This window comes from Chiloscyllium plagiosum, chromosome 39, assembly GCF_004010195.1.
Source record: "Chiloscyllium plagiosum isolate BGI_BamShark_2017 chromosome 39, ASM401019v2, whole genome shotgun sequence".
NCBI lineage: Eukaryota > Metazoa > Chordata > Chondrichthyes > Orectolobiformes > Hemiscylliidae > Chiloscyllium > Chiloscyllium plagiosum.
Genome location: NC_057748.1, coordinates 13,916,141 through 13,942,624, shown reverse-complemented (window position 1 = coordinate 13,942,624; position 26,484 = coordinate 13,916,141). Strand labels below are relative to the sequence as shown.

General features: G+C 46.5%; 1 protein-coding gene across 1 annotated transcript in view; it reads left to right on the top strand.

Annotated features, from left to right (window-relative positions):
• Positions 1–1,152: 1,152 nt before the first annotated feature.
• LOC122542252 (caspase recruitment domain-containing protein 11-like) overlaps positions 1,153–26,484 on the top strand; it is a 119,658-nt gene continuing 94,326 nt past the window's right edge. The window contains exons 1-2 of the mRNA XM_043679794.1: positions 1,153–1,420; positions 23,517–23,741. Of these exons, the coding sequence (XP_043535729.1) occupies positions 1,414–1,420; positions 23,517–23,741 (232 nt within the window). The 5' untranslated portion in view covers positions 1,153–1,413. The remainder of the gene's footprint in view (positions 1,421–23,516; positions 23,742–26,484) is intronic.

Genomic DNA, 26,484 nt, shown 5'->3' with positions numbered 1-26,484 from the left:
TGGAAAAGCGCAGCAGGTCAAGCAGCATCAAAGGAGCAGGAGAATCGACGTTTCGGGCATAAGCCCTTTTTCAGGAATGAGGAGAGTGTGCCAAGCAGGCTAAGATAAAAGGTAGGGAGGAGAGACTTGGGGGAGAGGCGTTAGGAATGCGATAGGTGGAAGGAGGTTAAGGTGAGGGTGATAGGCTGGAGAGGGGTTGGGGGCAGAGAGGTCGGGAAGAAGATTGCAGGTCAAGAAGACAGTGCTGATTCTGAGGGTTGGGACTGAGATAAGGTTGGGTGGGGAGGAGAAATCTGCATTCATCCCTTGTGGTTGGAGGGTTCCTAGGCGGAAGATAAGGCGGTCTTCCTCCAGGCGTCGTGTTGCCATGGTCTGGCGATGGAGGAGGCCAAGGGCCTGCATGTCCTTGGCAGAGTGGGAGGGGGAGTTAAAGTGTTCAGCCACGGGGCGGTTGGGTTGGTTGGTTGATGGAGTCACATGTAGGCTATTCCTGATGAAGGGCTTATGCTCAAAATGTCGATTCTCCTGCTCCTCGGATGCTGCCTGAGCTGCTGTGCTTTTCCAGCACCAGACGTTTTGACTCTGATCTCCAGAATCTGCAGTCCTGTCTTTCCCGGATAAGGGTGATAGTTTCCTTCCCTAAAGGACATTAGTGACCCAGATGAATCTTTTCGACAATGGATTCACGGTCATCATTAGACTCCAAATTCCAAATATTTATTGAATACCAATTCCACCATGGTGGGATTTGAAGCCAGGACCCCAGAACACTACCTGGGTCTCTTGATGAACAGCCCAGTGATAATGGTTTCGGGTGGTCTTCTGCTAACACTCTGCGTGTGGAGTCTGTGAGGGAAAGATGGATTGAGTGGGATTAATTGGACAATGCCTTCAAAGGGTTATCACAGGCAAGATGGCACGAACGGCCTGCTCTGGCGCTGTATGAGTCCATGACATTCTGATGCTGAATCTCAATCTCCCTCCATCCCAAGTCGAAACTCCTGGAGAGCTTGAGTTAATGCCAGCCCTGTTGTCCCGATTATATCCTCGGTCTGTAGAGCCCAGCTTGGCCCCGTATCTTCATTTTAAACAGCGTTTCGGAAGTGGGAGGTCTTCACTTGGGATTGAAGGCTGGCAATGTTTACACCACACCCCCACATACCTCCGCCAGCTGAGCTTTCTGAAGTGTAGCTGCCTCAGTCAGTGATCAGCTCTGATTCCAACCCCCCCTTCCTTCAGCGCCCCCCACCCCGGGACTGGATCCTCAGCTCAGCAGAAAGACATAACTTCCCCTCTGTCCCCGACTTGGAGGTTTTTAACTCTACCCCTGACACTCGTCTTCGTCTGAGCCAGGACTACGCCAAGGTTCTTGACTTTCGAGACAGTAGCTGGAGCCTATCGCTCCCCAGACTCATGAATGGTAAGTTCGAAAACTCCCTTCAACACTATTACTCCAGCCGGGGGCAGTGTGCGGGGTTGAAGAGGTGCAGGATTCGGAAAAGGCAGTTTTTACACGGCGATCCGGCTGTTTTTGTGCGTTTCAAATATATATGACTATGTGTGTGTGTGTCTCTAAATGCGTGTGTTTCAAATGTGTGTGTGCGTGTTTCAAATGCATGTGTCTGTATATGTGTGTGTTTCTCTCAAATCTGTGTGTTTCTGTGTGTGTTTCTAATGTCTCTGCGTCCTTGTGTGTGTGTTTCAAATGTATGTGTCTCTATGTGTGTGTTTCTGTCAAATATGTGTTTCAGTGTGTGTTTCTAATGTATCTGCATGCTTGTGTGTGTTTCAAATGTATGTATCTGTATGAGTGAGTTTCTCTGTTTCTATAAAGTGTTCTGTGCATTTCAAATGTGTGTGTATGTGTATTTCTGTAAACGTGTGTTACTGTCTGGTATGCATTTCAGTAAATGTGTGTTTCTCAGTGTGTTTGAAATGTATATGTCTGTCTGTATGTGTTTCTATGTCAATGTGTGTGTGTTTCTGTCAATGTGTGTGCTTCTCTAAGTGTGTTAATGTATTTTTCTGTGTATGTGTGTTTCAATGTGTGCCTGAATGCATGTTTCTGTGCTTTGCAGGTATGTTTGTGTATGTATTCCTGCTTCTGTATGTTGTATGTATCTATAAGCTTCTGTGTCTGTTTCTGTGTTCCGTGTGTGTGTATCTGTGTGTGGCCTATAGGAATGTGCTACTACCTGCTGACTGAAGGATCTCGATGCAATTTCCAGTGAAGCAAGAGTTCAGTAAGATGAGGAAGCTAGAGGCCAGAATTAATACGTAGGAACATGACAGAAAATGTACAGTGTTTGTCTGGTTAGGAATTATCCATCTCAAATGCTACAATCAATCAAATGGGTCCGGCCTCGGTATTTGCTGTATTTAACAGCACCTCCCCTGGCTGTGGCTGGGGATGTGTGGATCTTGCTTGAGACTTGTTGCTCACCTCAGGATCCACAACCTCAGAGCAGAAGAAAGCCATCCTCATTCCTGAGGAGGAAGTTCCTTTAAAGGGTCCCAGCACGTTGCTTTGTAAAAATGGTGTACTCACCACAATTCAACTTTTGTTTAAAAGCCGAGAGTTTTTATCCAGCACCGTACTAATTTAGTAGTGAATGGCAACGCACTATTACAATGCTGACCTAGAATTTAGTACCAGGCTGTTCAAATTCCGCTATAGCTACAGCATCAGCCCCTGCCGTGGGGCCCTGTCTCCACCTATTGTGTGCTCTCTTCTCCTGCTCTCCCTCACCCCATCCCATCTTTAGCATGGACCTTTTTCCCTATCAGTTCTGAAGAAGTTCCCCATAGATGCTGGCAGACCTGCTGAGTTTCTCCAGCAATTTCCATTTTTCTTTCTGATTTCCAGCATTTGCAGTTCTTTGAGGGTATTTTTTTTGTAATCCTGAAAGTGCTGAGTTGCTGTGAAATAAAACCTCGTAATCACATTTTACGTGAATGAATGTATCCTCTGACCTACTCAATCTCTGCATGTGACTCCAAAATTACTGCTGTGGGTTTGTTGTTTAAATAGTTTCTCAAGTTACTCAGTCGTGTCTAACTGCTACATATATAGCTGTAGGTACAATGCAAGCTTATTTTTATTCATTTGTGGGATGTAGTTGTCACTGGCCAGAGTAGAATTTATTATCCCTTTCTACCTGCCTTTGGCAAGGTGATAAAGAACCACATTCTTGAGCTACCTCAGTCTGTATGACAGTGACACACCAATGGCTCTGCCAGAGAGAGGGTTCCAAGATTCTGACCTGGCAACAGTCAAGGATTGGCGATTTCGCTCCATGTCAGGATGGTTGGAAATTGGAGCAGATCATCTACACTGCTGGAGCAGCCTTGAGGGGGCCAATGATCCACGTCTATATGCATGTGCTCACACATTAACACAGTCACCTCATTACAAGAAATGTATGTGCCAAAACAGGAGAATTCCTGTGAACACATGGAACATGTGGGATGGGTGGCATAATGGTTAGCACTGCTGCCTCACAGCAGCCAGGGTCCTGGGTTCAATTCTCCACCTCAGGTGACTGCCTGTGAGGAGCTTGCACACTCTCCGTGTCTGCCTGGGTGCTATTTTCACCTCCCAACTGCCAAAGATGAGCAGGTTAAGATAGATTGGCCATGCTAAGTTGCCCATGATGTTCAGGCTAGGTGGATTAGACATGGTAAATTTCCCATAGGGTGCAGGCTAGTTGGATTAGCCATGGGAAATGTGGGATTATATGGAGATTGGGGGTGTGTGGGGGGAATGCTCATTGGAGGGTTGTTGCGTACTCAATGGGCCAAATGGCCTCTTTCCACACTGTAGGAATTCTATGATTCAGCTTTGCTCATCCACAAGAGTTTGGAACAAAGCCAGGGAACACTGAAAATGCTCAGTGATGTGGAGAGAAGCAGGGTTCCATGTTTAGGATTTCAGAGTTCATCAGCTTGAGCCATAAACTGTTTCTGTGGCCATAGGTGTGACAGACCTGCCAAGGATGGCTCATGTTTCCAATCCTTGTTCTATGTTTCCAGCATCTGCAATTGTGTGCCTGGGCACAAATATCAGGGGAAAGGTATAAGGACTGGGAGATAGAGAGAGGCTTCATATTCCTGACCTCAGTGGTGCTGAATGATGGAAGCGGAGGTGTGGAAGTGAAAAGTGATGAACTCTGCTTACACTAATGGGATGAAATGCAGTGGAATGTTCCCTAATGGAAAAGAATCACTGAAACTAAAAGGATGAGTCAGCAAGACTGTCATGAGATAAATAAAACAAAGAAGTGCAGCTATTGGAAATCAGAAACGAAAACAGAAATTGCTAGAGAAACTCAGCAGGTCTGGCAGCACCCGCGGAGAGAATCAAGAGTTAATGCTTTGGCTCCAGTCCTGATAACTAGCAGGGTTGGTGAACTCAAGGTCAGGATACCAGGGGGATGTCGAGTTTTTAAACATTCATTTTGTGGCATGTGGGTGTCACTGGCTGGGCTCAGCCATTTATTGCCCATCCCTAGTTGCCCCCTTGAGAAGCTGGGGGTGAGCTGCCTTCTTGAACCACGACAGCCCACCTGCTGTGGGTTGACCCCCCAATGTCCTCATGGAGGGAATTCCAGGATTTTGGCCCAGTGACAGGAAAGGAACGGCAATATATTTCCAAGTCAGGTTGGTGAGTGACTTGGAGGGGACCGTGAAGGTGGTGGTGTGCCCATGTATTTGCTGCCCAAATCCTTCCAGATGGAAGAGGTTGGTAGAGCACAGCAAGCCAGGCAGCATCTGGAGGGGGAGAAGTCAACACTTTGGGTATAAATGTATAAATGTTGAGGATTAAGACGTAAGGCTCAAAGATAAGAAGTGTTGATTGTAAATCACATGCACATTTTCACCTTCAACTCTTTGTGTCACTGAGAGAGAGGGAGAGTTGCTGAGTGATTCGAGACATAGCTTTACACTTGAGAGTTACGTCACTTGGACCATGTAATTTCTTCTCTGCAGTTTGCAACCTCTGTTTCCTCAACAAAGGTTTTCTTTTGCATAACCTATTTTTCTAATCAAACTGCGCAGAGATGTTACTACACACCCCTGGAGCAGGTGGGGCATGAAGCCAGGTCTCTCGGTCCAGGGATAGGGACACTACTTCTGTGCCACAAGAGGGCCCTCAGCCAAGTTTCCTTTCTCATTTTTAAACCTAACTTTTAATCAAACTGCTCAGAATTGTTATTGCGCACCTCTGGACTTGAACCTGCACTACCCAGCCTAGAGGTAAGGGCACTACTAATGTGCCACAAGAGGACCCTCAGCCAAGTTACTTAATCTGACAAGACATTGATACTGACCTGTACGTTAAAGTCTAAATTCATTCGATATCCCTTGAAGGAATAAGCTCAGTCAAACCTGAGTTGGTCGGATTACCCATTTCCCACAAAGGATACATATGGTGTTTTTTCAAATGCAAGTCATGTTATCCTATTAACATCTTTGTAAGAGTTTGTAGGCATTTGATGTTTTGCTGCTTTGAAACAGCATCCAACCTTAGTACATCATCAGAAAGTGATTTACACATTTACAGATGTAACTTCTTTTATCATAACTGAGCATTGCTTCTACCTGTGAGGCTTTTTATTTTGTTTTACAGATCAGACATTAACTCTTAATATCCTCTGATTGGCCTACTCTTTGTGTTTATCTGCATCATATTTCTTCGGTGCGTTTAAATGTTGCAAAGTGGCTAGATTCTGTTGCTGTCCTTTGACAAGGATTTCTCTGTGAATTTTGTTGCTTTCTGTTTTCTATATTATCTGAATGGCTTTCCCTAAAGTCAAATCTTCCTTGTACTGCATCAAATATGTCAAAGACTCATAAATGGCTCTAACAACAATTCTGTCTGTTATGAATTTTGATTTCGAAGTTCCATAGTCACAGATCATTAATAATATTATGTATAGATTCTCAAAGCAGATGAACTCTTCTGTTAAATTTTGCTTTTAAGAGTTTTATTTACTCTTGAATTAAAGTAATTGTGAAATGCTTTAGAACCCTATCAAGGTATCTGTGCCTTTTTATCTTGCAACAATTGCTAATGGTGTCTGTTGTAGGGCATGTTGAATAGAAAAGTGATTGTGATTTAGCATTTGTTTGAAGTAATGCTGTACCTTAAGAATTGTTTTCTCTAAGCTGTCCAATCATGTGTGCTTTTTTTGTTCAGGCTTCTCTGGTATTGAAATATCTCTGATATTAAACATTGGCTATAATCTTTCTCCTGCTGGGTCTTCCTAGTGTGATTTCTTTTACATTAAAGCTTTTAGGTGCTGCTGTATCCCTGGCTGGTACCTTTTCACTGGAGTGTAGGAGGTTGAGAGGTGACTTGATAGACATTTATAAAATATTGAGAGGTATAGATGGAGTTAATGGTAGCTGTCTTTTTTCCTAGGGTAGGAGATTTCAAGACTAGTGGGCACATTTTTGAGGTGAGAGGAGAAAGATTTAAAAAAAGACACGAGAGGCAAATATTTTACACAGAGGGTGGCTCGTGGGTGGCACAGTGGCTCAGTGGTTAGCACTGCTGCCTAGGTTCGATTCCAGCCTCAGGCGACTGTCTGTGTGGAGTTTGCACATTCTCCCTGTGTCTGTGTGGATTTCCTCCGGTTTCTTCCCACAATCACAATCACAAAGATGTGCAGGCCAGGTGAATTGGCCGTGCTAAATTGCCCGTAGTGTTAGATGCATTAGTCAGAGGGAAATGGGTCTGAGTGGGTTACTCTTCGGAGGGTCGGTGTGGACTGGTTGGGGCAAAGGGCCTGTTTCCACACTGTAGGGATTCTAAACTTCTTAAGGAAATAGTGGAAGACGGTACAATTACAATGTTTAAAAGACATTTGGATAAGTACATAGTTAGGAAAGGTTTGGAGGGATATGAAGCAGGCAGGTGGGATGAGTTTAGTTTGGGACTATGATCGGCACGGACTGGTTGAGCCAAAGGGTCTGTTTTCGTGCTGTATGACTCTATGACTTTTACTTAGGAAAGTATAATTGTTCTTTAGTATTCTTTATCTGAAGGTTTTGAATCTGTGTAGTATTGCAGTGCTGTATGCTTTTTTTTACAGCAGATGCTTTATACCTCCTTGTGGACAAAGTAGATGATATACCTGCCTCTCTCAGTCAAATGCACAATATATATGTTCTTTTCCATTATTTTGCAAATAAAGCCTTGTGCCTATAGTCTTAGCAGAATGATGACTTTTATTATGGATCCCTCACACGTATCACAGCATTGAAACCCTTCTAAAAGTCATTTTGTCCTAGACTCTGTCTGCTTAAGCTTTTGACATGCTCCGTTGGTGCCCCGGTTCTAAAGTATGACCTTCCTGGTGCTGTCAGCATAAAGTACTTGCGTGGTCCTTGATTCCTCCTTGTGGGCCAGCTCAGTGTGGAGGGAACATCCCATGTGTGGTGTATTTCTTCACCCAGAGAGTGGTGAATCTTTGGAGACCACCGTCACAGAAAACAACTGAGTGTTGAATATTTTCAAGGAAGAGGTAGATAGGATTCTTCAGGTTAAAAGGAAGCAAAGAGTTTGGAGGTATGGAAAGTTGGACGATCAGTCATGATCATATTGAAAGGGGCAGCAGGCTGGAAGGGCCAAATGGCCTACTCCTGCTTCTATTTCTTTCAATTTACTTCTCACCTGAAGATGGCTCAGTGGTTAGCAGTGCTGCCTCACTGAGACCGTTGGACGACTGCCTGTGTGGAGTTTGCATGCTCTCTTTGTGTCTGTGTGGGTTTCCTCCGGGTGCTCCGGTTTCCTCCCACAGTCCAAAGACGTGCAGGTTAGGGTGGATTGGCCATGCGAAATTGCCCCCTCGTGTCCAGAGACTGGGAAACGCAAGGTTATAAGGTGAAACGGACGGGGAGGATGTTCTTTGGAGGGTTGGAATGGCCTGCTTCCACACTGTAGGCATTCTGTGAATCTCACTTTCGTTTTGGCAATTTAAAGTCCTGTCCTTGCCCAGCTGAGATTTTTACCTTTTATTGTGGAGTGCTGATACATTTGGCATCTTAGCCAACCCTCTAATTGGGAATGCTCCTAACTGCTCTTTGCTTCCCAAGAGAATCTGTAACCTGCAGGCACCTGACCTCTAGGCCATTCTGAGCCGTGTGTGCTGTCTTTGTCTCTTATCAGGAATGAAGCAAAATCTTTAGCCTGGAGCGATGTTTTGTCCTCGTTGGCATTTCTGCAGTTCCATGCTGACTGCTTGTTTGTGCAGGTTGCTTGCAAAGTCTTGTGACTGTGGGTGCAGTTCCCGAAGCGGTCAAGTCTTTAAAGGTGCAATTTCACTTGGTTTTCCATAGCTCAGCAAGGATTTCAGGCTGATTGCTAGTAAACTGCAGATGCTGGAATCCAAAACAGACAGGCAGGAGGCTGGGAGAGCAATAAGTCACTGTTTCGGGTGTAACCATTTTTCAGGACTGGGGCTGGGTGTAGGGGGTGCTGCAGATAAAAGGGTGGCAGGGGGCAGGGGGGTGAAGAGGGGATAGATGAAAAGACAGGTAGAGGGTCCCTCCTGGTGCTGCCTGGCTTGCTGATTGTTAGTTGACAGCATCTGCTTTGTGGTATGGAACAGTCCCATGGCTAAAGACCATGAGCCCTTGGAGATTAACAGAGGACCTCAATGTAAACGCTCACATAGCGGCAAGGAGCCATGATGTCCCATTGCCAACACGAGTGACGTGCCCACAAATTTCGATGTGCCCAGCAGTTGCGGGAAAAACAGCAGGACGCGAGCAGACCCGATTCATACAATGCCAGCCTGCACGGTTGCTGGAAGAAAATTAAATTCTGTGGTGAGTCGATTCATGTGAAACCGTGTCAACCATCAAACACCCAGCAGGAGGTTTTGTGAAGGTCCGTGACACCAGGAAGAGGGATCAATGATACTGGCGTCAATCAAGAGTGCAGCGTGTCAGTGTGGGATATGGAATCATAGGAGAAAGTGAGGGCTGCAGATGCTGGAGATCAGAGCTGAAAATGTATTGCTGGAAAAGCGCAGCAGGTCAGGCAGCATCCAAGGAGCAGGAGAATCGACGTTTCGGGCATGAGCCCTGAAGAAGATTGATTCCTGAAGAAGGGCTCATGCCCGAAACGTTGATTCTCCTGCTCCTTGGATGCTGCCTGACCTGCTGCGCTTTTCCAGCAACACATTTTCAGATATGGAATCATAGAATTGAATCCCTTTCAGAGTGGGAGTAGCCATTCAGCTCATCGTGTTCACACTGACCCTCCGAAGACTATCCCACCCTCTCCACCTCATCTCGGCGTTTCCCATGGCTAACCCACACACTGTGAGGCAGCACTGCTAACCACTGAGCCACCTTGCTGGCTTAAGGTAAGAAGTAAATTAAAAAAAATAGAAGCATAAGAAACAGAAACAGAAGTAGGCCATTTAGCTCTTCCAGGACAATTTAGCAAGGTCAATCCACCCTAACCTGCACAGCTTTGGACAAAACTGGAGCACCACGCAGACATGAGGAGAATATGCAAACTCCACACAGTCACCCAAGGCTGGGATTGAACCCATCCCCCTGGTGATGTTAGGCAGCAGTGCTAACCACTGAGCCACCATACTGCCCATTGGAGCTGATGAGAAGGAGAGATATTTGTGAAGGAGTGATAATAATATTACAGTTAAACCAAGTGGGGTTTAACATCTTAGTTCACCTCATTGGGTGTAAGCCACAATAAGGCATTTCAGGATCATGTTTGTGCCGAGTGAGGTAGACGGATTATTGACAGACAAAACACCTTCACCCAATGAAAGAAACATGTGGCTTGGCTTGATGTTTCATGTGGCCTTGTTGTTATATCATAGGATACCCGTTCACCAACAATGTGTCATCAGATCTCTCATAAATTGGGGACTAACTGAGTCAGGACTGGAGAGGAAGATGTTTTGTTGTGGTGGAATGATTCTGAAAGTGAAGGTGCCATGTTTTATCCAGAACAGCATCCTTACATCGATGGGTAAAAACAATGACTGCAGATGCTGGAAACCAGATTCTGGATTAGTGGTGCTGGAAAAGCAAGGAAACTGTTGAAGTTCACATTGATGCCCTGGGGTTGAAGTGTTCCGAGGTGGAAGGTGAGGCGATCTTCCTCGATGCCATAGCCACAGTGTATCTGGTGCACCCTCCACACAATCTCCAAATTAAGTAATAATAAATCCATCCTCGATGAATGAACGGGAATTACTGGTGTCTGGTTTTCCCATCTCCAGCCTCACCAGCGGTTCATATGTTACACTCGGCATATAGGTCATCCTCTGGGCCCTTATGACCCTTACCTCAAATCAAGGGGTCAGGCCCCCACTGTGTGAGTGGGGTGAGGACAGATCTTTTAACAGTGAGGTGAGGAGAAATTTCTTCAGTCAAAGGCGTGTGAATCTTTGGAATTCTCGTACCACAGGGGTTTATGAATGTAATTAAGGTGACTGATTAGCCTTGACAATACTGATTGGCAGCTCAGACCCAAGGGCCTGTATCCAGCTCCTATTTTATGATGTTCTTACATGGACCTAGAGCTCCCTCAGTATTACACACCTCAAAGGGTTGTTCCAGGATAACATTTAACTGACAGCAAAGTTATTCAGGAGATACGGAATTCCTTTCTTGCCTCCGACCTTTTCCCTGACTTACAACCTTTCTATTTGACCAACATTTTCAGTTTTATCCAGGGTCTGGTTTAGGGGCTCTCCGTGTCGCGTGCCTTTTTTTATTTGCTTGCGAGACATGGGCATCACTGGCTGGGCCCAGCATTTATTGCCCGTCCCTAGTTGCCCCTTGAGAAGGTGGGGGTGAGCTGCCTTCTTGAACTGCAGCAGTCCACCTGCTGAGGGTTGACCACAATGCCCTCAGGGAGGGAATTCCAGGATTTTGACCCAGTAACAGTGAAGGAATGGCGATAGATTTCCCAGTCAGGATGGGGAGTGGTTTGGAGGGGAACTTGAAGAGGATGGTGTTCCCATGTATCTGCTGCCCATGTCCTTCTAGATGGAAGTGGGTCGTAGGTTTGGAAGGTGCTGTCTGAGAATCTTTGGTGAGTTTCTGCAGTGCATCTTGTAGATGGTACATACTGCTGCTACTGAGCATCAGTGATGGAGGGAGTGGATGCTTGTGGATGTGGTGCCAATTAAGTGGTGCTGCTTTGTCCTGGATGGTGTCAAGCTTCTTGAGTGTTGTTGGAGCTGTCCCCATCCAGGGCAAGTGGGGAGTATTCCATCACACTCCTGAACTTGTGCCTTGTAGATGGTGGACAGGCTTTGAGGAGTCAGGAGGTGTGTTCCTCATCGCAGAATTCCTCAACTCACTGAATCCGGTCAATCTGAATAGATGCAGTACATTTCGGTTCAGTAATCTCGTTTCTCCTGGGATCATTCTCTGCCTCAGAGAGATGAGAGCTAATATAGATCGTCAAGATGGAGGGGGACTTGAATAAATACAACTTGGATCACATTGAGTTAAAATCTGAGTCAGAAAAGGGTTTGAATGGGCTCTAGTTTATATGGATTTAGTTGAGGGGGGTGCGAGGTGCTGGGGAGGGGTTCGGATTATCGGATGGGGACTATGAAAGTATTGGAATACTCGATTCCTTCGACCCTTCGCCATGTCTCTCTCATGACCCCCTCCCCCACAATAGGGTTGCTCTGACTATCGTTACTCTGATCCCTTCTGCCAATAGCCTTTATTCTGTTATTACAGAACACTTCATAGAATCGCAAAATGGTCCCAGCACCAAAAGAAGCCGTTCAGTCCATCAAAACTACGCTGGTCTTCTGCTAGAGCAACTCAGCACCACTCAGCACCTGTAGCCCTCCAATATTTTTCCCTCTTTTAGACAATTGTCCAGTCTCCTTTAGAAAGGCCTGATCGAATTTGTCTCCATGAGCCATGCTGTCAGGATGTACATTCTTGATCCTAACCTCTGACTGTGCAAACAAATGTCATTCATATCACTTTTATTACATTTCTGTTGTCTGGTTAGTGAGTGTAAGATAAACAGCTGACTGATCTAACACAGGCAAAGAAGGTTAGGCTGCTCTTTGTACCTGTCTCGTTCCGATAACATGTCCTAATCGAATGAGCATTCCCTAAGAGCTCCAATACTTTACTGCTCATGATAGTTTCAACTTTATTGCAGAAATAAGAGTCAAAAATTGACTTTTGTCCATGAGAGCAAGAGCAGAGATGTGCCTCTCTGCCCCACTCCAACTGGTTGTTAGCTTCTTTAATATTTAAAGGGATGACACCTCTATGAGGGGGACAATTGGAGAATATTATCAAAAGGTTCAATCAATTGGAGAGACGGTGGCGTGGAGGTAGTCCTTGCATTAACGATCCACCATTCAGAATAGAAAATAATAGCAGGACTCTGCTCGCGCTTTCAACATGATCATGTCTGATCACTCAACTCAGTCCCCAGTTCCCACATTCTTCCTTTGATTGAACTCCTTCTTGGACACACTCAGTGTTTCCGCCTTTATGATTTCCTGTGGTGGACCCCATCACAATCTCCCTCACGCTCTGGTCTGACTCCCACTGTGACGCAAGGTGAAATTTGGATTCAGTTCATTAACCTTTAAAGTAAAATGGTGTTCATGTGTCAATTGTTGTAAAAACCCATCTGGTTCACTAATGGCTTTTAGGTAAGGAAACTGCCATCCTTACCCGGATCAGTTTACATGTGACTCCAGACCCACAGCAATGTGTTATTGAGTCCTACAGCACGGAGTCAGGCCCTTTGGCCACACTGGTCCATGCTGATCAAAACGTCCATCAAAACGGCCAAATCCCTGCATTTGGCCCATATCCTTCTAAACCTTTCCTATCCATGTATTTGTCCAAGTGCCTTTTAAATGTTGTTAGCTGAGAGTGAGCAGGAGAGAGCTGGGACTGAGTTGGGATAGAGCTGGGAGTGAGTTAGGTTAGAGCTGGGATTGAGCTGAGAGTCAGCTGGGAGTGAGGTGGGACAGAGCTGGTACTCAGTTGGGATAGAGCTGGGAGTGAGCTGGGACAGAGCTGGGACTGAGAGGGGTTTGAGCTGGGAGTGAGCTGGGACAGAGCTGGGACTGAGTTGGGTTAGAGCTGAGAGTCAGCTGGGACTGAGATGGGACAGAGGTGGGACTCAGGTGGGATAGAGCAGGGAGTGAGATGGGAGTGAACTGAGAGTGAGCTGGGACAGAGCTGGGACTGAGTGGGGTTAGAGCTGGGAGTGAGCTCGGAGTGAGCTGGGACAGAGCTGGGACTCAGTTGAGATAGAGCTGGGAGTGAGCTGAGAGTGAGCTGGGACTGAGCTGGAAGTGAGCAGGACAGCACTGGGCTGAGCTGGGAGTGAGCTGGGATAGAGCTGGAAGTGGGTTCAAACACCTGAAGTGTTTGAAGTCTAAACAATATCACACCCTGAGTGGATCTTTCTATCTGCTGTCAGTTCAACTCTTGACTGCAGGCCCCTCCTGCTGATGAGGAAGTTGTTGAATGAATCAATATTTGACCAAAGAAATTGCCTACGTGTCGATAGAGGAATGTATGATAAGGTTGAAGCTGTTTACCACAGGACCATGATTATACAGGGATACAGAGCTGTATTTTTAGCTGCAGCACTGCTAATGTAGACAGGCTGACACAGAATAACATGACATTGGCCTGTGTACTCCACCCTGCCCCTATACCATTTGATCCCACAGGCAGGATTGTAGGCTGAGGGGACTGAGAGCCACAATTAATGTAATTGAAGGCCATGTCAGGCCTTGAGGAGGAGGAGGCCTGGGATTTTCCATGCTCGTTGGAGGAAGGTAGCGTGGCTCAGTGGTTAGCACTGTGCCAGGGTTCAGACTGTCAATGTGGAATCTACACACTGTCACCATGTGTTCTCTGTGGGTGCTCTGGTTAGAGTCTAAATGTGAATGTGGGGGTGGTTGGATGCTCTTCAGAGGGTCAGTGTGGACTCAATAGCCTCTTTCTGTGCTATCAGGATTTTTCAGATAATTTCTAGGACTGCGTGGGGGCGAGGGAAGGTGGGGTGGAGGTAGTTTGAGTGTTTGATTATGGCAGAATCATTTAGGAAAATCCCTACAGTGTGGAAACAGGCCCAACCAATCCACACCAACTCTCTGAAGAGCATCCACCCAGACTCACACCCCTACTCTATCCCTGTTACCTGCGTTTCCCATGGCCAATCCACCCTAACTTGCACATCTCTGGACTGTGGGAGGAAACCCACGCAGACACGGGGAGAATGTGCAAACTCCACACAGACAGTCACCCGAGGTTGGAATTGAACCTGAGTCCTTGGCACTGTGAGGGAGCAGTGCTAACCACCGTGCCACCCATGACAGACATAGAGACCCTCCTTGCCTATTTGAGTTAAACAGCAGATGCAAGCCACTCAGTGTCGTGATACCCACCAACGTCCCAATGTGGGGCAAGGCTGACAAGGCTCATTCCGTATTCGCTATGGAGAGTCCACACAGCCAATCACGTCTCAAAATCACCTCAGGAAGGATGTACTGGCCCTGAAGCTGGTCCAGAGGAGGTTCACGAGAATGGTCCCAGGAATGAAGGGTTTAACATATAAGAAACATTTGAGGATCCTAGGACTATACTCAATGGTGGTTAGATGGATGATGGGGAATCTGATTGAAACTTACAGAATACTGAATGGCCAAGACAGAGTGGACGTTGGGAAGATGTTTCCATTGGTGGGAGAGACTAGGACCCGAGGGCACAGCCTTAGAATAAAGGGAAGACCCTTTAGAACGGAGATAAGGAGAAACCTCTTCAGCCAGAGAGTGGGGAATCTATGGAATTCATTGCCACAGCAGGCTGTGGGGGCCAGGTCAGTGAGTATATTTATGATGGAGATAGATAGGTTCTTGATTGTCAAGGGGGTCAAGGGTTACAGGGAGAAAGCGGGAGAATGGGGTTAAGAAACCTATCAGCCATGACTGAATGGTGGAGCAGACTCGATGGGCTGAATGGCCCAATTTCTGCTCCTATGATCCTATGGTGTTAAAATGCCTGCGGCTGTGTTTGATAGACAGGTCTGGCTGTCTGATCTCTGCTGTTAATTTCACAATATTTATTTCCATAAGTTTAAGTGATTTCTTCAGAAGTCCTGAAGAAAGGTTACACCTGAAACGTCGACTTCTCCACCTCCTGATCCTGCCTGGTTTGCTGTGTTCTTCCAGCCACCTGCCTGTCCCTCCTGATGCTGCCTGGCTTGCTGTGTTCCTCCAGCCTCCTGCCCCTCTACTTTGGATTCCAGCATCTGCAGTTATTTTGTCTCTAACCAAGGTTCTAGAATAAGCATTAAAAGACCAAGGTAGGTTTGAAGGAGATAATATATAGATTACAGGTACTGTAATTGTAGAACAACCTTGTGGGGCAGAACGACTTGTTTGAGATTCTATTATAATTACACCCGCATTCTGAGAGACCAAGAGGGAAAGTGTGTGGGAGCTGTTGTCTGAGCTACATTATTTTCAAAGCCTGAATGTTTTGGGAGAGTCCCCAGTTAAAGGAGATATCAAATCCTAGATTTGTGGGAAGGGAGGGTTGCGACTTGGATTTCTGGCTGTGACTTCAGGGAAAGCAGACTGTGACTTCAGTTTGTGAAGGAAACAAAGCTGTTCTAGGACAAAAGTACGCACACGCACATCCACACACATCCATGCACATACACATATGTACACACACGTACACACATACATGCACATACACATATGTACACACACGTACACACATACATGCACATACACATATGTACACAAGTGTACACACACATACATGAACATACACATATGTACACACGCGAACACGCACATACATGCACATACACATATGTACACATGTGTACATACACATATGTACACACACGTACACATACATACATGCACATACACATATGTACACACACGTACACACTCATACATGCACATACACATAGTACACACACATACACACACATACATGCACATAAACGCATGCACACTTACGGATACACACATATGCATTCATGTACATGCACGTACACATGTACACACGTGTACCTGCATGTACATGCACATACACGTGTACACACACATATACACACATACACACACACACACGCACACACACAGACTGCTATGAGCCAAGGTCAGGAGATGTGGCAGGAGTACGTCGGAGTCTATTATGCCCACATCTGTGAAGTTTATTCATTCTGCCTTGGGATTTAGGTGTCAATGGTGAGGCCAGCATGTACTGCCCATCCCCAATTGCTGTGGGCCTGGAGTCACATAAAAGTACACACACGCACATCCACACACATCCATGCACATACACATATGTACACACACGTACACACACATACATAAACATACACATATGTACACACGTGTATACACACATACATAAACATACACATATGTACACACGCGAACACGCACATACATGCACATACATATATGTACACATGTGTACATACACATATGTACACACACGTACACACACATGCACACACACACATGCACATAAACACATGTACACTTACGGATACACACATATGCATTCATGTACATGCACGTACACATGTACACACGTGTACCTGCATGTACATGCACCTACACGCACATATACACACATATACACACATATACAAGAACCTACACACACGCACACACACAGACTGCTATGAGCCAAGGTCAGGAGATGTGGCAGGAGTACGTCGGAGTCTATTATGCCCACATCTGTGAAGTTTATTCATTCTGCCTTGGGATTTAGGTGTCAATGGTGAGGCCAGCATGTACTGCCCATCCCCAATTGCTGTGGGCCTGGAGTCACATATAATCCAGATGAGGCAACAATGGCAGGTTTCCTTCTCTAAATGTCAGCACTGAACCAGACGGGTTTTCAAAGACAACTGTGGTGTGATGAGGCTGGAATCTAATGAGGGATTGTGGGATATGGTGAGAAGTGTGGCAGAGTGGGACAGGAAGCTGGCTGGGGCCCACCTTGATGTTGGCAGCATCTTGCTCCATGATGAGATTTTCACTGGGCAGCTGCGAGATGTAAGTTAATGGGGAACCAGCGCTCATCAAGGCTTGGTTAATGACATAATTTGGCCATTTTAACAAATCCGCCAAACGACAAGGAAGTCAGTGCGTGTCCCTCGTACACACCGAACAAGCTAGCTATTGGGAAAACTCGAACTGGAGCAGCTACCTGACGGACTGAGCTAGCCTCTTCCTCTGAACGGCCTCCGTGTTGCCGGCGATCAAACCGCAGACCAGGACCCGATCCACGGACACCAGCTAAAAGAACGCCCCCTCCTCCACAGACGTTGGCATCCAGCAAGCCCTTCACTACCCTCCTGCAACTTTGGCTGCACACTGGCAGCGACCTCTGGAGGCACTGGCTAGCACTCCAGGTGGCACCAGCGAGGAAGGATGTGATCAGGAGCATCCTGAACACAGGGAGAGGCCACCTAGCTCAGAGGCTGGACCAGGCTCCCATGTTTATGCAGCGCACGGTGGCACAGTGGTTAGCACTGGTGGGTTTCCTCCGGGTGCTCCGGTTTCCTCCCACAGTCCAAATATGTGTACATCAGGTGAATTGGCCATGCTAAATTGCCTGTATTGTTAGGAAAAGGGGTAAATGTAGGGGAATGGGTGGGTTATGCTTCGGCAGGTCGGTGTGGACTTGTTGGGCCGAAGGGCCTGTTTCCACTCTGTAAATAATCTAATCTAATCATTCACTCACTCGGAGCCTACCTCGATGCTCCCTGCCATGCATTGCCTCCGCTTGGCTTTTTGCACTCAAGCCTCTCAGCCAGAGATAGCGGGATCATTTCACCAACACCCTGCAGCATTACTGTGCTCAGATACAGAGCACAATAGGTGGTCACAGTGGTTAGTCAAGTCAAAGGGGTAGCCATCATAGAATCCCTACACACATGTACATGCATGCACACACATGTACATGCAGGTACACCCCTGGAAGCAGGCCACTCGACCCATCAAGTCCCCACTGACTCTCCAATGAGGAGCATCCCAACCAGACTCACCTCCTCCCCTCCCGGAACACCACATTTCCCATGGCTCACCCACCTAGCCTGCACATCCCTGAATGCTACGGGCAATTTCCCATGGCTAATCCACCTGAGATGCACAACTCTGGGAGGAAACCAGAGCACTGCTGCCTCACAACGCCAGGGATCCGGGTTCGATGCCCACCTCAGGCGACTGTCTGTGTGGAGATTGCACATTCTCCCCGTGTCCATGTGGGTTTCCTCCGGGTGCTCCGGTTTACCTCCCACAATCCAAAGATGTGCAGATTAGGGTGAATTGACCGTGCTAAATTGCTCATAGTGTTCAGGGATGTGTAGGTTAGGTGAATTAGTTAGGGGGTAAATGTAGAGTATTGAAGAATAGATTTAGGTGGGATACTCTTCGGTGTGGTCTTGTTGGGCTGAAGGGTCTGTTTCCACACTGTAGGGATGCAATAATAATAAACCCATGCAGAAATGGGAGAACATGCAAACTCCAACAGTTACTCAAGGGTAGAACCGAACCCAGGTCCCTGGCGCTGTGAGGCAGCTGTGCTAACCACTCAGCCATGATGCTGGCTACCAGTCAGGACAGTCAGAGTCAGGTCCCCTCTCCATGTTAACTTTGAGGAGCTGGATGTCAGGCAGCCCACCAGGTGTCTTGATTTTTTTCAGCCCCACTGAGGGCTGTTTCCCTCCAGGCGTGAGAGAGAAGGCGGTATTATAGGAGACAGGAGTGGGTGCACAGCTGTGGTTTGATTAGATTTATTGTTGTCACGTGTACCTGGGTACAGTGAAAAGTTTTGTTCTGGGTGCAGTGCAGGCAGATCATACCGCACAAAGTGCACCAGGGTGATAGAACAGAGCGAGGAATACAATGTTACAGCTGCAGAGAAGGTGCACAGAGAGTGAGATCAACACTAAAATAAAAATTTGAGAGGTCCATGCGGACGTCTAATAACAGCGGGGAAGAAGATGTTCTTGAATCTGTTGGTACGTGTTTTTAAACCTTTGTATCTTCTGCCCGATGGAAGAGGATGGAAGAGATTATAACGGGGGGTGGGAGGGGGGGTGGTGGGTGGGAGGCGTCTCTGATGATTTTGGCTGCCTTCCCAAGGCAGTGGGAAATATAGATGGAGTCAGTGGATGGAAGGCTGGTTCGTGTGGTGATCTGGGCTGTGTTCACAGCTCTCTGTAGTTCCTAACGGTCCTGGGCAGAGCAGTTGCCGTACCAGGCTGTGATACAGCAGATCACAGATAGAATGCTTTCTATGGTGCAGCTATCAAAATTGGTAAGAGTCTTCATGGATATGCTGAATTTCCTTAGCCTCCTGAGGAAGTAGAGGTGTTGCTGGGTTTTCTTGACCATCACATCAACGTGGGTGGTCCAGGACAGATGATGGTCACTCCCAGGGACTCGCCGCTCTCCACCATCTCCACCTCAGCACCATATTGCAGAGGGCATGTTGGGTTAGTGAGGGTGAGAGTGAGAGATAGGGGAAGCCCTACATGAGATTTTTGCTTCGGTTTTCATCAAGGAAAGGGAACTTATTGTAAATGAAAACTTAGCGGAGCTGGGATACAGTCTTGACCAGATCAAGATTGATGACGTTGATGTGTTGGAAACTTTGGAAAACATTAAGATTGATAAGTCTCCATGGCCAGACCAGATTTATCTTAGGCTGCTCCGGGAAGCGAGAAAAGAGGTTGCTAAGCTGCTGGCGAGGATATTTGCCCCCTCACTCTCCACAGGAGTCATACCAGAGGATTGGAAGGAGGCGAGTGTTGTTCCCCTTTTTCAAGAAGGTAATTCCAGACCAGTCAGTCTTACATCTCTGGTCAGCAAAGCTTTGGAAAGAATTCTGAGGGATAGGATTTATGACTATTTGGCAAAGCATAGTGTAATTAAAGGCAGTCAGCATGGCTTTGTGAGGGGCAGGTCATGCCTCACAAATCTTAGAGTTCTTTGAGGAGGTGTCAAGACAGGTCGATGATGGTTGAGCAGTGGATATGGTGTGTATGGACTTCAGCAAGGCATTTGATAGGGTTCCCCATGGTAGGCTCATTCATAAAGTCAGGAAGTATGGGATACAGGGAGATTTGGCTATCTGGATTCAGAATTAGCTGGCTGAGAGAAGGCAGAGAGTGGTTGGAGATGGAAATAATTCTGCCTGGAGATCAGTGTTGAGTGGAGTCCTGCAGGGCTCTGTTCTTGGGCCTCTGCTCTTTGTAGTTTTTATAAATGACTTGGATGAGGAGGTTGAGGGGTGGGTTAGTAAATTTGCAGATGACATAAAGGTTGGAGGTGTTGTCGATAGTATAGAGGGCTACTGCAGGCTGCAGCGTGACATAGACAGGATGCAGAGCTGGGCTGAGAAATGGCAGATGGAGTTCAACCTGGATAAATGTGAAGTGATGCATTTTGGAAGGTCAAACTCGAATGCTGAAAATAGGATTAAAGACAGGATTCTTGTCAGTGTGGAGGAACAGAGGGATCTGGGTGTGCATGTACATAGATCCCTTAAAATTGCCACCCAAGGGGATAGGGTTGTTCTGAAAGCATATCGTGTTTTGGCTTTCATTAACAGTGGGATCGAGTTTAAGAGCCGCAAGATTTTGCTACAGCTCTACAAGTCCCTGGTGAGACCACACTTGGTATATTGTGTCCAGTTCTGGTCACCCTACTATAGGAAAGATACAGAGGCTTTGGAGAGGGTGCAAAGAAGGTTTACCAGGACTGGAGGGCTTGTCTTATGAACATAGAACATAGAACAATACAGCACAGAACAGGCCCTTCGGCCCACGATGTTGTGCCGAACATTTGTCCTAGCTGAAGCACCCATCCATGTACCTATCCAATTGCCGCTTAAAGATCACCAAAGATTTTGACTCTACCACTCCCACAGGCAGCGCATTCCATGCCCCCACCACTCTCTGGATAAAGAACCCACCCCTTACATCTCCCCTATACCTTCCACCCTTCACCTTAAATTTATGTCCCCTTGTAACACTCTGTTGCACCCGGGGAAAAAGAAAGGTTATGAAGAAAGGTTGAATAAGCTTGGACTTTTCTCTCTGGAGAGAAGGAGGAAGAGAGGAGATCTGATCGAGATGTACAACATAATGAGAGGAATAGATAGAGTCAATAGCCAGAGACTTTTCTCCAGGGCAGGATTGACTGGTACGAGAAGTCATAGTTTGAAGATATTAGGAGGAAGGTATAGAGGAGACGTCAGAGGTAGGTTCTTTTATGCAGAGAATTGTGAATGCATGGAATACGTTGCCAGCGGTGGTGGTGGAAGCAGAGTCATTAGGGACATTGAAGCGCCTGCTGGACATGCACATGGAGAGCAATGAGTTGAGGGGTGCGGAAGGTTAAGTTATTATATTTTACATTAGGATTAAGTCTCAGCACAACATTGTGGGCCAAAGGGCCTGTTCTGTGCTGTACCTTTCTATGTTCTATGTTCTAAAACATTGCAGGCCACAGTGAGAGTGGGAGAGCTTGGTGGGAGGAGGGTGCAGCTACAGAGATAGACTGAGTGTGAGGTATTGGAGAGAAGATGGTGGTACTAATCGTGGCAGAGTGAAGATGGTCTTTATCCTTCCTCCTACACTGGGCATTCCTTCAGGCAACTGAGACTGCTATAACCTGCAGAGCAACCTCGAACCAAGATGGCAAGCGTGGAAGAGGTGCGAGTGAATTCTGGGATATCTGCTGAGGCACAAGTTGCTCCAGGAACAGCACATATTAACATGAGGCAGAAAACACACACAAGAGACACCACAGGGGGACGCTAAGTAATGAACGAGGCTGGGTTTGGTAAGATTCATTGAGAAATGTTGCAGAGAAAAACTCTCCCAACAAATTCAACATAACCAAAAAAAAAAGATCAGTCCATAGTCAGCATTCCTGGCTAGCTTCCAACACCACATTTCACTCATTGGACATAACCCCACCAGCCATCCGATGATTCAAACCTATAATCCCAATGCATTAGCCCATGTCTCCGGTTTCTTGGTCCATTGATACCTACCCTGCAGGAGGTGACCTGAAGGCTAAATCCTGGATGAAGGAAAGACTTGCATTCATCCTGAGGAAGACGGTGCCTGCAGGTTGTTGTGGGTGAATGTCGTGCTATCTGTGACAAGGTGGCTGTCAGTTAACCCAGGAGGACAGCCTTTATTGTATGGGCTGTTCAAAGTGTAATCAATAGTTTCTGTTGAGTACAATTTGCCTGTTAAAGCAGATTTCATTTACGTTGATTTGGTTTGTTTGTTGAAGTAAAAGTTGGAACGAGTGAAATTGTGTTCATCAATTTCTTTTGCCATTGTTTGGCTCATTTAGGTTCTCGGTCTCAGTAAGAAGTTATAACATTATCTCTCAGTTTCTGAAGGACATGAGTGAACATGTTGTGTTGTTACATGCAGGAAGCAGATTTTCATAAACTCAATTTCCTAACTTACTTTGCAAACAATTTGAATTTACAGTTTCAAAAATTACTCATTTGGAAACAAAACTTGAGAGCAATTCACCTTCACCATGTGATGTTCAGGAATCCTGGTGGAAGACGGTGTGTGCCTCTGTGTGTCTGTGTGTCTGTGTGTGTGAGAGAGAGATCAGTATCTGTGTGTGCAAGTGTGTGTGTGTGAGAGAGAGAAAGAGAGAGATCAGTGTCTGTGCAAGTGTGTGTGTGTGTGTGAGAGAGAAAGAGAGAGATCAGTGTCTGTGCATCTGTGTGTGAGAGAGAGAAATCAGTTGTGTGTGTGTTTGCGTGTGAGAGAGAGAGAGATCACTGTGTGTGTCTGAGAGAGAGAGAGAGATAGTGTCTCTGTCTGTGTGTGTGAGAGAGAGAGGTCAGTATCTGTGTGTGTCAGAGAGATCAGTATGTGTGAGTGAGTAAATGATGACTAACTGTATATGTGTGTGAGAGAGAGAGAGAGATCAGTGTCTGTATCCCTCTGTGTGTATCAGTGTGTGTGTGTCCATATGGTGACTGTGACTGAGGTGGCATGGGGGTGCCAGAATGACTCTTATCTGGACTGTTACACAGTGCAGTAACCAGCCAACACCCACTTTAAAAAGAATTGCAGATTATTTTTGCAGATGATAAAACTCCAAACAAAATGCTGCCTTGAGCAAGATTCTAAAATAAAGCAGGAGTGGCAGCTGAAACCTTTCCAAGAACTATGATTTACTCTGATAGTGCACATTACACGTCAGAAACAGCTCAGGAGCTGCTCAGGGGTTTATCTGAAGGAAATGGAGATCGAGATGAACCAAGAAGTGGAAGCTGAGGGATTTGAGGCCAGTCATGTTGCTGGATTTTGACACTTGGTTTGCTCACGCTCCGGTGCAGCTCCCCTGGCAGCATTGGCCTTGTCGAGGGTGCTATGCAAATGCAGTTGTGGAGTGTCTGAATTAAACTAGAGCTCTGTTCTTTCCCAGCTGAAAAGGAGACGATGGAGGGTGATGATAGTCTGACCTGGGAGAGGGAAGAGGACGAACAGGAGCAGCTGTGGGAGAAAATTGAGAGCAAACGCCACATTCTGACCAAGACCATCTACCCCAGCAAGCTGACGGCGTACCTCCGGCAGTGCAAAGTCATCGACGAGGAGGACGAGGATGAGATCCTATGCTCCCACCTGCTGACCTCCCGAAGGGCTCGTGCAAGTAAGCCGACTCAACTTAACCCCCTTTTCTCTGGCAGGTCGTCCCCTTTCAATGTCAATGGCCGCTCTGAGTCAGATCTTCACCACGTACTCCCACCCCCTCCACATGAAAGTCACAGCATCCCGACAATGCAGCAAGAGGCCGTTCGGCCCATCAAGCCTGCAGTGACCCTCACCCCATACATCATCACACCTAGACCCACACCTCCATCCTATACCCCATCACCCTTGAACCAACCCCTTCCTTCCATTGACTCTGTTTGTCGGTTAAATAAATAATTTGGATGGAAATAGAGGAGACATGGTTGGCAAATTTGCAGACAACACCAAAATTAATGGCATAGAAGTAGGTTATCAAAGATTACAGAGGGATCTTGATCAAATGGGTCAATGGGCTGAAAAATGGCAGATGGTATTCAATCTGGATAAATGCGAGGTGTTGCATTTTGATAAAACAAACAAGGGGAGGACTTATACAATTAATGGTAGGGCCCTGGGTAGTGTTGCAGAACAGAGGGACCTAGGGGCTCTGGTACATAAGTCTATGAAATTTGCATCACCTATAGATAGGGTCAAAATGTGTGATGCTGGAAAAACATAACTGATCAGGCAGCATCCAAGGAGCAGGAGAGTCAACGTTTCGAGTATAAGCTCTTCATCAGGAATGTTCTTACGCTCGAAACATTGACTCTCCTGCTCCTCGGATGCTGCCTGACCAGCTGTGCTTTTCCAGCACCACACGTTTTGACTTTGATCTCTAGCATCTGCAGTCCTCACTTTCTCCCAGTCACATATAGACAGGGCGGGTTTAGCACGCTTGTTTTTATTGCTCAGTCCTTTGAGTATAGGAGCTGGGACATGATGTTGAGGTTGTAGAGGACCTGGGTGAGGCCTCTTCTGGGGTACTGTGCTCAGTTCTGGTCGCCCTGTTATAGGAAAGATATTATTAAGCTGGAAGGACTCAGAAGAGATTTACCAGGATGTTGACAGGAATGCAGGGTTTGAGTTATAAGGAGAGGCTAGATAGGCTGGACTTTTTTTTACTGGGGTGTGGGAGTTGAGAGCTGACCTTATAGAGGTTTGTAAAATCATGAGGTCTATAGATAGGGTTCATGGTGGGTGTCTTTTCCCTAAGATAAGGGATTTCAATACTCGGGAGCAAAGTTTTAAGGTGAAAGGAGAGAGATTTTAAAAAGACATGAGAGGCGACTTTTTTACACAGAAAGTGGTTTGTGTGTGGAATGAACTTCCAGAGGAAGTGGTGGTTGTGAGTACAGTTACAATGTTTAAAAGACATTTGGATTAGTGCATGAATAGGAAAGGGTTTGGAGGGGTATGGACCAGGAACAGGCAGGTGGGACTAGTTTAGTTTGGGATTATGGTCAGCATGGACTGGTTGGGCCGAAGGGTCTGTTTCTGTCCTGTGTGACTTTACCACACTACACTTCCCGCTGCCTTGGGAAAGCACCCAACATAATCAAAAACTCCTACCACCCCAGTTATACTCTCTTCCACACTCTGCTGTTGGGCAGAAGATACAAAAGTTTGAAAACACCTACCGACAGATTCAGGAACAGCTTCTTCTCCGCTGTTTTCAGACTTGTGAACGGACCTCTCATATATTCGATTTGATCCTTCTCCGCACCTTCTCTGTAGCTGTAACACTATATTCTACATTCTGCTCCATCACCCTGCTGTACTTATGACTTGCCGGGATAGCACGCAAAACAATACTCTTTGCTGCATCTCAATACATGTTGCGTGCAATTCTGGTCTCCTTCTATATCGGAAAGATGCTGTGAAACTTGAAAGGGTTCAGAAAAGATTTACAAGGATGTTGCCAGGGTTGGAGGGTTTGAGCTATAGGGAGAGGCTGAACAGGCTGGGGCTGTTTTCCCTGGAGCGTCGGAGGCTGAGGGGTGACCTTATAGAGGTTTATAAAATCATGAGGAGCATGGATAGGATAAACAGACAAAGTCTTTTCCCTGGGGTCGGGGAGTCCAGAACTAGAGGGTGTGGGTTTAGGGTGAGAGGGGAAAGATATAAAAGGGACCTAAGGGGCAACTGTTTCAAGCAGACGGTGGTACGTGTATGGAATGAGCTGCCAGAGGATGTGGTGGAGGCGAGACGAGTTGGACCGAAATGTCTGTTTCTGTGCAGGACATCTTTATGACTCTATGACATGTGACAATAATGATTTAAATTCCCCATGACTAACCCACCTAACCTGCACAATTTAACATGACTAATCTACCTGACCTGCACATCTTTAGACTGAGGAAGGAAACCCACACAGACACAGGAAGGACATGCAAACTCTCCACAGAAAGTCACCCAAGGCTGGAATCAAACCCGGGTCGCTGACACTATGAGGCAGCAGTACTAACCACTGAGCCACTGTGCGGCCCAAGCTATCCTGACATTAGAACAGATCTCAGACTGAAACATTCTCGAATTTTTAGTTAGTTCTCTCTCTCACCTCTGTCAGCTTCTGACCTTCCCACCACTATAGCTCTGATCTACAAACTCTCTCTCGAGTCATAGAGTCATAGAGATATACAGCACAAAAACAGACCCTTTGGTCCAACTTGTCCACACTGACCAGATATCCCAACCTAATCTAGTCCCACCTGCCAGCATCCGGCCCATATCCTTCCTATTCATATACCCATCCAGATGCCTTCTAAATGTTGCAATTGTACCAGCCTCCACCACATCCTCTGGCAGCTCATTCCATACACGTA